This window comes from Phaenicophaeus curvirostris, chromosome 1, assembly GCF_032191515.1.
Source record: "Phaenicophaeus curvirostris isolate KB17595 chromosome 1, BPBGC_Pcur_1.0, whole genome shotgun sequence".
Lineage (NCBI taxonomy): Eukaryota > Metazoa > Chordata > Aves > Cuculiformes > Cuculidae > Phaenicophaeus > Phaenicophaeus curvirostris.
In genome coordinates this window covers 116,795,908-116,808,858 of record NC_091392.1, presented here as the reverse complement: position 1 = coordinate 116,808,858, position 12,951 = coordinate 116,795,908, and the positions used below count along the sequence as shown (strand labels likewise).

The window sequence follows — 12,951 nt, the reverse complement described above, 5'->3', positions numbered from 1 at the left end:
ACCCCACAGGGCTGTTGCAGGCAGCGTCACATCACCTTCTAGCCCTGCTCTCCCCTTCAGTGGGGTCATCATAGGGACCCCACGTTGAGACATGCCCCTCTGCCTTCAGCAGCCAGACACTGAAACCTCCATATGCAAACTGCCCATGCAACTTGTCATGGTAGAGGAGCCCCACAACACAGTCCTATGGACCCCATGGGAAGTACACAATGAAAAATACAGCCTTTAAATGCTATGGTCCTATAGGCCATGCAGGCGAAAGAGGAGGCACCTGCACTATCTGTTCCCTACACCAGTCCCCTCATATCGACACATGGGATGGAGGAAGGTGGATAGCTGATAGCAGGGCACCAGTAGCTGTTGGAGCAAGGCAAACACTAAACCTAACGATAAGGGAGGATAGTATTTCTCATTGCTATGGTTTCTAGAAACACTCTCATAAAAAAAACAATAGTGTAATGAATGAGTGGTATATAGTGAGGTTCAGCTAAGTGGTCCTGTCAAACTATCCCTGCTCCTGAGTTTCTCCTCCCGCTGAGCACCCCTCGCACAGCTGGAAGGAGCAAAATTGCTGAAGACTTGCCTCTCCTTTGTCTCTGTTCTTTTTCTTCTCTTTTATGATCATTTATTTTAGGGAGGACTCAAAACTTGTGATTTATTTTGTGCGCTCACATGCAGTGGTGTTGGCCCAATGACAAATTTCTCAGTCAGCACTCATGCTGACAGTTACCACAAAAGGAGATTCCTTTTAGGACAAAAAATTCATGAAAAGAATACCCACATTTTTTAAAAGTTCTGCAATATCAGAATACAAAGTTTCAGCCTATTAATAACCCACAGTAAGACGGTCCATACCAGTCAGAGTGATTTCCTGTTTCCTTGCTGGGAAGGTAATGAGAGCACCAAACTTCAGAAGGAGACCCGTGGGACCAAAGGAGGGTGATGAGGGAGGACACAATGACCTTCCAAGCCCCTTCTGGCCATAGGCACTGACAGAACCTGGGCACCCTACGCTGAGCTATCAAAAGGCCTAAGTAGGTACTGGTCTCAGGAAAGGAAATACATTTGCAGGGAACCCCAGATAACTTTAAATGATTTGTTGTATAAACATATTAAAGATCTGAAAGTAATCCGCTGGCAGAAAGCAAGAAGATTATTTCTTTTGGTGTGTTTGCTTTAAGATGACAATCATATGTTCTTTCCGCAGGAAAAACCTCAATGGCAGATTTGCCTTTGTGCACGCAGTTAGGATCGGGTCCAGGAGGTGACAGCCCACAGATAAGGACTTAATTAATGTCCAGTACAAGGCAGGAGGGATGAATGTTATCAGCAGTTTCGCCTGACTCATGTGATGGGCTGATAATCTATTGAGAACCCCATGGAGATCTGAAAGCAGTGCAGCCCCGCACTTTTAGTGACCGCTTTCATCTCGTGCACAAGCAAAGTTTCAGCCAATTTCACCTGCTACACCTTGAGAAGAAAGCTGATGGAAAAACAGTCAACGACTTTGCTGGACCAGGCATCACGATGGGCCTTTGAGAGCAGAGTCAGTGTTGTGTGTAAGGATAAAACTGGATTTTTAAGTTTAAAGTCTCACATTTTCTCTTGGTGATGGATGTAAAAGGTATGATATGAACTGCTGATTGCTGGAACACGATCCTTTTCTGCCTACATCTTGGCATCTTGTGAAATGAAGGATGCACAAAACTTATGCTTCGTACATCATGACTTTCAATGAGAAGTGCCATCGTTATAGTACATAGTGATGGACATAAATAAAGTATTAAAGAAGTTAAACAGCAGGAAAATGGTCTCTATTATGTTTTTGTTTGTAGACAAAAATCCCTCCCACAGAGTTCAAGATACTTTTCAACAAATAAAAATTCTTGCTTTGAACTTTGTCAAGGAAAGGTTCACAAAACAAACTCATGTATAATAATCAAAGACATGAAGACATATCTAGGAAATACACGTATATATTTTTCAGTAGTGGCAAATGTTTAGAGTCGCCCAGAGGTCTGAATTATTCTGATCACAATGAAATTAGATGGGACTGCCAGAGGCATCCAGTAATGTCCAATTAATAGATTATGGAATCACATAATAGATATGTATCTATTGGTCTGTAATAGATATGTGATCAGTGGATTGCAGGAGTCTAGAAATTTATCTCAGGGATATTAAAATATGCATAGCAACATTTCCTAATTATAGAATAGAAAACCCTGCCTCTGGGTGAAGCATCAGATAGAACAATGTTATCAGAACTTGCCAGGCAAACATAAGGAATGTATAAAATGAGCTGTTCTAAGGGAGAGCGGCACCTCTCCTCTACCTGCCTTCCAGGAGCAATGGATCTCAAAGTGATCAGTGTGCTCTCTGTCATCCTCGTTTTAGCCCTCAGCACCCTGGCAGAAGGAAAGGTACCACCAAGTAAGTATGTTCATTTGCTGTTGCATTCACCGGTAGGTATGTGGGCCTGATCCTACTGATTGTAACTGCAGCAAGAGCAGTTTACATATGTGTCTAGTTTACATATCAGACAGCAAATGTCTTGCTCTTGTACTGTTATCAAAGTTGTTGTCTACTTTTACCTTTTTTTCAGAAAAACCTCTGGCAGAATAAAAAAGACTGCCAGTGAGCTCTTGTGTTGGTGGAATAACAAGGAACCTGCTGTGAAGGCAGAGGGACAGACATGCTCCGGAGCTTTCTAGAACAAGACCAGGACTGAAACAGGAGCTAGCTTTGCCTAAATAATCTTTTAGCATTTATTTTATGCTACTTTGCCATGTGAATACAATTTCAAAGATGTCTGTCTGCTGGGTTGGGTTGGCTGCAGGTGGGATCACAGATTTGTACGAGGTGAAGTACAGCCCTTACTGAAAGTGGTGGGAGTTCCACCTCAGTCACAAAGGGATCTAGCATTTCCCCTGACATCTTTTTACCAAAAGCAGCTTTTAAACCATGCAAGTTCTGGTCTAAGCAAACCACAGAAAATGTACACTTGGAAAGGCAGAATCTAGGAAAAGATCATTGTTCCCAGTGAACATATGACAAATGCACCTCCGCTAACTATTGTGCAAACTGACACCCAGTAACTTGTTATTTCTGTCGTGAACAGCAAGATGCCAGTGTAAACAGGCCCTCAGTGAGCGGAGGAACTGTGGCTACCCAGGAATCTCAGCAGAAGAGTGCAGGAAATCTGGATGCTGCTTCAATGCTTCATTCTCTGGTGTTCCCTGGTGCTTCACTCCTGAAGTAAAGAGAGGTAATATCTCTGTCAGAAACATTGATTTACCCAGTGTTTTATTATGTAGAAATGTGTAGAGCAGGGAGCAGCTCTGCTTCTCTTCTTTGGCCCATGAAGTAAGCACAAACCTCTATTAGAAGACCACCTAGTTAAACCTAGCTTACTCAACAGTCTTCTGTCTCATCTTTTTCATACAAGATATTTCCTCTTCCTTCAGGCTTCTAGTTATCAAATTATCCATGCTGGTTATTTAAAAGCATTTCACTGCAGCTGCAGTCTTGTTCATCAGTGGTGCAAGGGACCCTTAGCATTTACTTGAAAGGGCTTTCTATGTGGCTCAGGAGGACTTTAGCGCTGCATGTCAAAGAATTCAGAAAGTCCTGAGTAGTTGTTTGACACCCGTATGAAAGACAAGAGATGCTGTAACTTCTAGACTTTTCGCTCTTTTCTCCTTTCTGTTTTGATAATTGCCACTTTCTTCCTGTTTCCCAGCATGATTCTAATTGGTAGCTCTTATTTCCTCTTCCCCTTTTTTTCTCCTAGTCTTCATTCAGTGAAATCTTCAAAATATCCCAGGGGCGGTCTTTTTCTGCATTAGATTCTTTCTTCTAAAGCTTCTAAACTCCTGCTTCCATTTTTTGCCTTTGTTTTCTCAGAGAGGGTAAGAGCCCTTCTCACAGTCCTTCAGGGACTGGGTGTGCATTGTATATAACTGCTGAATGTAACATTTGCTGGGCTGTGTGACTCCTGCTAAGGAGAGAACTTCAGACCAAGCTCAGCAGTTGCACAGGAGAAATGAGAGGAAGTGAGGGTGCAAATGCAACGTTACCCAGTAAAAAGCTTGACATGAATCAGGATTGATTAACAGCACTCAGATTTGTCAGAGGAAAAAATAATTTTGCTTTTGAACACTGTTTGCATTTCTTTAAAATCTTGAAAAAACAAATGGCAGCAGCTTAAGTGTAATCTTCATAGAATTGCTTTTCTGAGCAAAACTGGTTTAGGAGATGAAAACTGAATTAGTCACACAAGGTGGCATAACCTCTTTTCCTGTGTTCTTAGTTTTAATTGCCTGGATGAGCTATGATTTCCTCCTAAATGACCGATCACCTTTCCATAACTCAAGCTGGCATGCAGGAGAGTCTGAGTTTTCCTCTCTTTGTGTTAGCCTGGCTGCTCCAGGGTTAGCATTAGGTCAGGCTGTACCCTGGTCCAAGGCCAGTGTGAGTGGTACCATCATGGGAGACATTTGACTCTTGACCTTGTTGCTGTATCTAGGAAAAGTAAAGCTGTGTTGGTCTATGCCAGGCACTTCGAGGGGTGCGTTTGGCCTCCTCTGATTCCTGGGTTGCAGCAGCACTTCCTCACCCCTTGGTATTTAGCTTTGCCTAACAGGGATGGTAAGGATTTGGCTGAACCTGCTGCCTGAAATGGGTATGGAGAAGGTCATCATGGCTGTTACGTTTGCCCTCTGACTTCATTTTCATGGCCTGACTTTAATTTGTGAATTATGCTGCCAGGTAAATGGGCCATAAAGTAACATTCCTTCCTTGCTTCCTTCCTTCCCTCCTTTCCTTTTGCTTTAAACAGTTAAGAAAACGTGTCCCACTGATCCTCATGGCAGAAGAGACTGCGGCTTCCCCGGCATCACAGCTGAGGAGTGCAAAAGGAAGGGGTGCTGCTTCAGCGCACAACCTGCTGGTGTCCCCTGGTGCTTCTACCACCATATAGAGGAGGAAGGTAATGTCCTGCATGAGACATTGCGACATTGTCCCCGGCATCTCCATGGGCTCATCACAGCTCCTGGCAGGGTCCATGCTATGGCTGGCCTGCTTTTCTAGCCCAGCACAGCAGGAGGCCGTGCTCAAGGGAGCAAGCAGGATGGGATCTTCCCACCTTACTGGTGCAGCTGCAGGGCTTCTTCACCTGGGGCATGAGTGGGAAAAAGGTGGAGAAACCAGTTGCTGACCCAGTTGATTCTGACCCACCTCACAGTCTATTTTGTACCAGAAACAATTTGTAATTTATTTTTACTGATCTGAATCATAGTTAGGAAACACAGGTACCAGATGGGGGGGAGGCTGGTGGTGAGAGAGTGAAAGCACTTGCTAAAAAATTGCCTTTTTGATGCACCCCATTTAGGCCAACACTTCCTAGCATCTTCTGTAATTCATGGAAAAAACACGTCCATTAAACTGCTTCTCCTTTTTCACTCCCTAGCTTGTTAAAGGAGAAATTTCCATTACGAACGTTGAGATCTTTGGTCCCACTTCAGCGGAAAACAACAGCTGGAAGTCCCAACTCAGACTTTATAGTTTGCAATAGCTACGATTTCTAGGTCATTTTTACCTTGAATTGACTCCTTTCTGATGAAAAGTTAGTTGCAGCTTCTATTCTTTCAGTAGACTAGTTCCGCACATGTTTTCACTGTAATAAAAGAACTAAGACACTATTTGTGAATTCTCTGCTGTCTTTATTTTAAAGCGGTGTACTTCTCTGTTTCCCAGGAAATTTGGCATCTTAGCAACCCACCGATGAGACAGTAGTCACAAACGCTTCTGAAAGAACCACAGCACTCAGCTCTTTGTGTTAGTTGCACTTCACACTTGCAAGTGACTACTTGCATTTTTTAGCTGATACAAGGCTTCACACGGGCCATCACCCTTCTGGATACTTAAAACATTCAGTGTTTTCCTTTATATAGGTACAGCTGTGGGTTAGTTGGGCTTTTTTTCCCTTGAGACATAAGGAAGGGTACATTTTTAGCTGACCACTGAGCTGGTCTGACGTAGATACCTCCTGCTTTCTGCATCATTGCATCTCTGATGCTGCCAGTCCCTTGCTGCCACTACCAGCAGGGCATGAATTAGCTCAGGAAGGCAGGTACCCAACTGGTACCACACCTAAACCACCGTGGGCCCCGACTGCTGATGTAACATGCAGCTGAACCACTGGGCATTCTCACTGTTAACCGGTGTCCCCACAAGTGGGTCCCAGCAGGCATGCTTAGGAAAAGTCTGTACACTAAAAACAAGGCATGAGTCCTTCTGACCCTGGCCTCTACTATGACTCACCAGGCACAGGAGAAGCTCCTGCTCTCCAGGCAAGTGTCTATGCTCTCTCCTGGGTGTGTTTAATGCTCCACACTGCAGCTCCAATGCTTGCTTACTTCAGCTGAGTGAGAGCACAGTAATGGACCCGTAAGAGCAGCACTGGGAACAAAAAGGATAAGGTGTGCCTGCCGCAGCAGCAACCTGTGCTCAGGGCTTAGCAAGAAAGAACAGTTATGCTGAGTTGTGGTGCAAGGAGAGAGAAAATGGTGGAGACACATGGCTCCTTGGGGATTTCTCCAAGTAGGTTTTAGTGATGATTAAGTTTATCCAAGTGGGTAAAAATTAATCATTCATAAAAATTCATTATCTTGCACTCACAACGGGCTCAATTGCATGATTTGAATGTGGTAAGATATTGGTTGTAATATGAGCAATTAAGTGGCAAGTCCACTGAAGGTCTTTGAAGGTCTTTGCTAAGGAAGGTTTGGCTCTGTGGCCTAGGTGGATTTGGAAGGACTAAGCACGCTGTAATCATGATAACACTGCACTGAAAAATGTGGCCCTATAGCCTGGTGCACTCACCAGGTAATGAGGCCTTCATAATAGTCTCATTGAGAGAAAGAATGATAATGGAGTCACACTGAAAAGGGTGACCCTAATTAGCACTGTGCAAAGTCATCTGCAGAGACTGAAATTAGGCTGTCAGAGTAGGCAGTCCACCAGGGCAGAGCTCTCTCTAAGCCACATACACTCACTGAAAGGCTTTTATTTCTGCAGAGACATCTGCTGATGCGCACAACAGAGAGAGTAAGGGAGCATGCAGGTATTTCAGAGGGACGGGCTCAGACGGATCACTGCTTACTACTCTTGTCTCACTCCCAGATACCTTAGAATCATAGAATAACCAGGTTGGAAAAGACCCATCAGATCATCGAGTCCAACCATTCCTATCAAACACTAAACCATGTCCCTCAGCACCTCGTCCATCCGTCCCTTAAACACCTCCAGGGAAAGTGACTCAACCACCTCCCTGGGCAGCCTCTGCCAGTGCCCAATGACCCTTTCTGTGAAAAATTTTTTTCCTAATGTTCAGCCTAAACCTCCCCTGGCGGAGCTTGAGGCCATTCCCTCTCGTCCTGTCCCCTGTCACTTGGGAGAAGAGGTCAGCTCCCTCCTCTCCACAACCTCCTTTCAGGTAGTTGTAGAGAGCAATGAGGTCTCCCCTCAGCCTCCTCTTCTCCAGGCTAAACAACCCCAGCTCTCTCAGCCGCTCCTCATAAGGCCTGTTCTCCAGCCCCTTCACCAGCTTCGTTGCTCTTCTCTGGACTCACTCTTTGGCATGCTGAGCTTCCCCACCTCAACATAGTGTACCGGGACTTTATTTGTCTTTGCAAGAAAAATTATGAGCAGAAATGTCTTAGAAAGGGAGGTGGTGGTACTGTGCCATCCTCTGCTGCAAAACTTGATCAGGAAACAGAGCATGGCAAGGCACAGCAGCTGAAACTCCTGGGAACCACTTGAGCCCCTCTGTTGAAATGGTCTGCATGTTGGCATGGAGAAAAACAGCGATGATGGTGCAGGAAAGCCATGCTGACTGTAGTCTAGCCCCAAAGGGATGAAGCATAAAGGGCTGAACTTGCTGTCCCTGGCGTCCCTGCAAAAAAAATGGTTTGCTGACCAGCAAACGATCCCCCACAGCATGCTAAGACAAGGCACGGGGTCATGCAGTTGCAACATTCGAAGTTATAAATCAGAGTTAGCTGCTTATAACACAAACAATTATGACCTAAGGATCTGTCATCATCAGTAAGTCCTATGGGATTGATGGCTGTTCTGGGAGTTTACATTAAGCAAGTGTGTGAGGTCTCTCTGTGTAGACTGTTACCCACATCCACCCAAATGCACTTAAAAATGCCTAGGATTCTTTAGATTAACATTTTTTGAGAGAAAACAAACTGACAAAGCAGAATAAAAGCCACACACAGCTGCTGAGGATTTGAAGATGGCAGAGAGAGCCAAGCTAGAGCAAAGCGAGATCCCCAGACAGGAACGCACACGAGAGGAGTGTGCAGGACCTGCAGATATGTGGCTGAAGAAGAAGGCACCTTCCTCTCCTCACCTGCAAGGTCACTCTGTGGACTCCCCTCACCTGAGTCAGTCACCATGGTCCCTGTTCCCAGCCCTCAGAGAGAAAAATGCCTCTGGGCTGCATATCATCTGACTAGTTCAGGTATCCTCAGCAGGGCAAAATTAACTGCCCAGAAAGGCCTTTCTCCTGCCTAGCTCCAAGGAGTGTTCAGATAAGCAGCTGTGTGTATCTGCTCTCCTTCTCTGGGTTTTCCCATCACTGCCTCTTCATGCTGGAGAGAGCTGCTCAAGGGGCAGGAGAGAGAGGGGGATAGGGAACATCACTGCCCTGGCACGGATTTCTTACTTAGTGCTAGCTTTCCTAGACAATCTGGTGGCAGAGTCACAAGAAAGACAAAATAACTGCACACAAAAAAGAGATGTCCTGGCTGCTAGCAATTGATTGCCTTTTGAACCTCACAATCTGGCCAGCAGAGAGACTCAACTAGATAACCACAGTTCGTTCATTTATTTTGTGTCAACAGATTGACAAGCTTCACTGGCTAAAGTGATTGAAATAGCTTCACATTGAATTGTGTAAAATCTGTCCCTTTCCGTCCCTTCTTCATTTTCCCCCCATTCTTTTAGCTTTGTATGTAGCTCAACCCAGCAATTTAAAGAGAAAATTAAACAGAAAATTTAAAGCTATTTTTAGTGTTTCAGACTGCCTACTTTATCCAATTAATCTGCATAAGGAAAAGAAATCAGATTGCACGCATAGGCCTTAAGACTGATGGTTGGCCACACTGGGTCATTTCAGATGTTTGTCTAACTCTCTGTCCATCAGTGACCGAAAGGGTTATCTAAGGAAATGGGCAGGATAAGAAGATAATGAAGCTACTCTTCTACAAAAATTTGGAACTGTCACAAACAAGAATCAGATTTAACAAGCAAATATGAGGAGCCCAGATGAAGACTTACACTTCATATCTCTGCAATTGTGCTTGCACACCCTCATCACTGTACAGCCAGAGCTGAATAAATACACAAAGTCCAGAATATTTTTCTACAGGGGGAAATAGTATATCAGCTACGTGATTTTTGTCAGCAAAGGTGCTACCATAACAGGAATCAATACCCTGTGACAGAAAACATTTGTGCTGATGAGGCTATTACGCAGATAATGAATGACGTTCAAAATCACAAATGCCTGGTAGTCCTAAACTGTCTGTAATCATGACAGCTGTTTGCAGCCAGTGTTTCAGCGTCTAATAATGGCTAAATAGAAAATGTTTGACACTGCAGATTGATTGCCTGTGTGGTTCTTCAGTGACTGAGAATTTTCTACTGTTTCTAAAGCAATTGGAGCCAAGAAAAAGGTCTCAGAAGTCATTCATTTTGAAGTGATACAGAGGGAAAGTTGTATTTGGCTGACATGGAGAATTAACAGGGGAGAAAACTAGGACAGACAAGGATCTCAAACCAGATGAGTAGTAGCAATAAAGAACAAAGTGGCGATGTGAAGAAGGGTTAAAACTGAAAACACCTCAAAAAATGTGTGTATTTTAATGTGCCCACTTACTTTAGGTCCCATTCTCAAATGTCTCTAGAAAGAATATGCTTCCTGCTACACCTCATATCACGCACCTCCTCCAACAAAACCCCCATTTCAAAGGAAGGTTTCAGGCAAGGTGCTAAACCAAAGTGTATAAGAATAGAAAACTTGAAATCTTCCTCTGTTGAGAGCAGCTAAATTGCACAGTTCTGCCACAAGTCTCTAATGAGCTACTGGTTTTAATAAAGCTTGAAAACTTGATTATAATGCTATTAAACAGCTTGGAAAGCAGAAGGTAAAATACCAGAACTGAATCTGAATCCTTGTGCTAAAACCAGACAGAATTATGATCTCAGGACCCAGATTCAGTTTCCTCACTGCTTGAGTCCAAGAAGGGGAACTCACTGCTATGAGGTGTGGGTTGCAAAGCCTTCTTTATGAGCAAAGTTCAGGCGAGAGTTTCAGAAGCTCTCAGGTGAGAGTTTCCTAAGAAGCTCTCTGCCAGAAACAGAAGTCTTCTTTGGGCAGAACAGTCCATTATTTCTCTGTAGACTTCTTTTCCCCCATCTGAACCTACTTCTAAAGCATTTACAAGCTGTCAGTGTCAGTATACAAAAAACTGAACTGCAAAACTACCTAGGACAGCATGCATGGTCCATGTCCCAGTACACTCCACCAGATATGCAGTGGGAGGATGAGAATACAAACATGTTCTTAGTACTAGAAGACAGTGGCCAAACAGGTAGACTTTTCTTTTCAATATGTGTGCTGCAATACATAATACATTGAAGTGCTAGGAGTAACTAGCAGCACTTGGATGCTACAGAAAAGCATGCTGTTTTGTTCAAGCGTTTGCAGTCATTTTCTGCTACTTTCTCTGCTAGTGAATGGTAAAATTTCTGTGTGCCTGTCAGAGGTGAGCAGGGTAAAAACACAAAGTACTTTTCTGCTGGAGACTAGTGTATCTATTCTTCTAGCTATAATACATTCCTGAGCTTTGTGAGTGCCCTTTGTATTCCTATTGTGGTACTCAGAAATTTCCCTCAGAGAAGATGCTAGACAAAACCAGGCTTTTTCGGGGTCTTGGTCTCATTTGTCTCCAAGTTATGTCTCCCAGGCTTCCTTCAAGAAACGCTTCCATCTCTGAACATAAGAAAAGGTCATTTTGGAAAACAGAAATTTTGAGAGATTTAATACTGAAATACCACAATTGAAATGAAAATCTAGAAGTCTTGAATCAAAATATTTCACTGCAGCTGAGCCAAACACCTTTATCACTGAACTTGTTGCAGAAACTCTAGGAAATTCCCAAGTTTTGAAACCCGTGAAAATCTGTTGGGTCGGACTCAACACAGGAGCCGACTGATGGTTGTTTGAAAGCAGGTATCATCAGCTTGATGATTTTGGTCTGTGGTGTTTCCAGGAAGATTAATGAAAGGTAAATTTGGTACATAAACCCAGCCAGGACACGTGCTCCTTCCTGCCACAAAGAGGATTTGCCCTGCTTGTTACCTTTTTTCAGACTTTGCATTATGCCCCGTTCACTAAAAGTTAGAACATGAGTTTCAACAAAGAGAAGGAGCAAAATCAAAAGCTTTACTTTTCTGACTACTCTTCTTTAATTACTTTGGGGCTAGTTTCTGATTTTTACACAGGGTAAAGACAAAATGCACCTGTAAGCATCTTGATAAAGCCATGAAATCTACTTAGTGTTTGACTCCACAGATGCTGGTGCGGATGAGCAAGGAGGAGCTAGGAACAGGTGGAACTTTGTTCAACCTGCCCAGTAGAGCAGATGAACTGGCAGAGGGAGAGGAGAATGGCTATGTGCTAGAAAGAAGGGGGAGGAAATAGTGCAACTCGGAGGGGTGGTTTTGCAGTTGGAGGCTGACAATAGATCAGCTTCATGTTTTGACAATATTTTCCATCTGTGGAAGAAATCAAGTATTAAACTGCTTCTCGGTCTTTCTAAGTGTGTGGAGGGACAGACACAAAATTTAGATGTCAGGTATACAGCACAAAGTTAACACTGCATAAAAAATTCACAGATCTTGAAAAACTCTTCAAGGCACAGAAAAAAAAAAAAGAAAACAAACAAGGCTATGAAATTTAAAATAAAAAAAGAAATTGATGCAGTTGCTGCAAATTTGATTAATCCAGCCCTTGGTGCCTTTTCTGCCCAAAATAGAGATTCCAACATATACTTCCCCACCAAGCCCTTTACTGAGCTGTCTCTGAGGTAAGATATCAATGCTAGCAACTGGCAGACGATGGCATTGCACAGAACCTCATACCCTCCCATGCTGAAAGAGGCAATCATTCTTACTGTAGCAGCGTGCCTGGCTTCCAACACCTTTCAACGTGGATTGCGAAGCAAGTTTAAAATGAATAGTTATCAGGAAATACAACATAAAGTCTTCTTTCTTTTCAAATGCTTTTTATTTTATGAATACATTTGGAGTAAACAGTGGATAGTAATTGAATGTGATGCATATTGATTTTTGCAGTTTGCAGCATTGTTAATGAGAAGCTTACGAGTGGGGTTTTTTTCATAGTATTAAATGTAATATAAGCCAAACTAATTTATGTTGTTAATGAGGCTGTGGAAGACTTCTGCTCCTCCTCTTCCCTTCCTGATTTATGGGCAGTTAGTATGGGGAGAGATCTAGGTTTTGGAACCATAATACCTTCAATCTAGTATTATTTGCAGGTCTATAAAAAATTACATAAAGTATGATCTCTGATATTAGAAAAATGTCTTGCTGTTAGTTTTGAAAATCTAATCCTATTGTGTCCTTAGGGTAATTTATCCTTTGAGCATCACTGCTCACGTTATCTAGGACTGGACACTTAACTACTTTGTAAAAGTTATGTCTGATCTTTGAACTGTGGTGACCAGTGCAGACACTTTTGTTGCTGTGGTGGTCAGAAGGGGTGACGCAAGGACAGCGATGTTGTGTGCGATGATCTCAAGTCCAATAAACAAAGAGCTTAACTGCATGAAAAGCCAAACAAAGTACATGGCA

At 43.3% G+C, this 12,951-nt stretch overlaps 1 protein-coding gene across 1 annotated transcript; it reads left to right on the top strand.

The window, feature by feature from the left end:
- Positions 1-2,255: 2,255 nt before the first annotated feature.
- On the top strand, positions 2,256-5,576 carry LOC138716761 (trefoil factor 2-like). Its single transcript, XM_069849940.1, is given in 4 exon segments — positions 2,256-2,433; positions 3,122-3,268; positions 4,841-4,990; positions 5,471-5,576. Coding segments are annotated over 4 exon segments (483 nt in total). The 3' UTR covers positions 5,479-5,576.
- Positions 5,577-12,951: the final 7,375 nt, after the last annotated feature.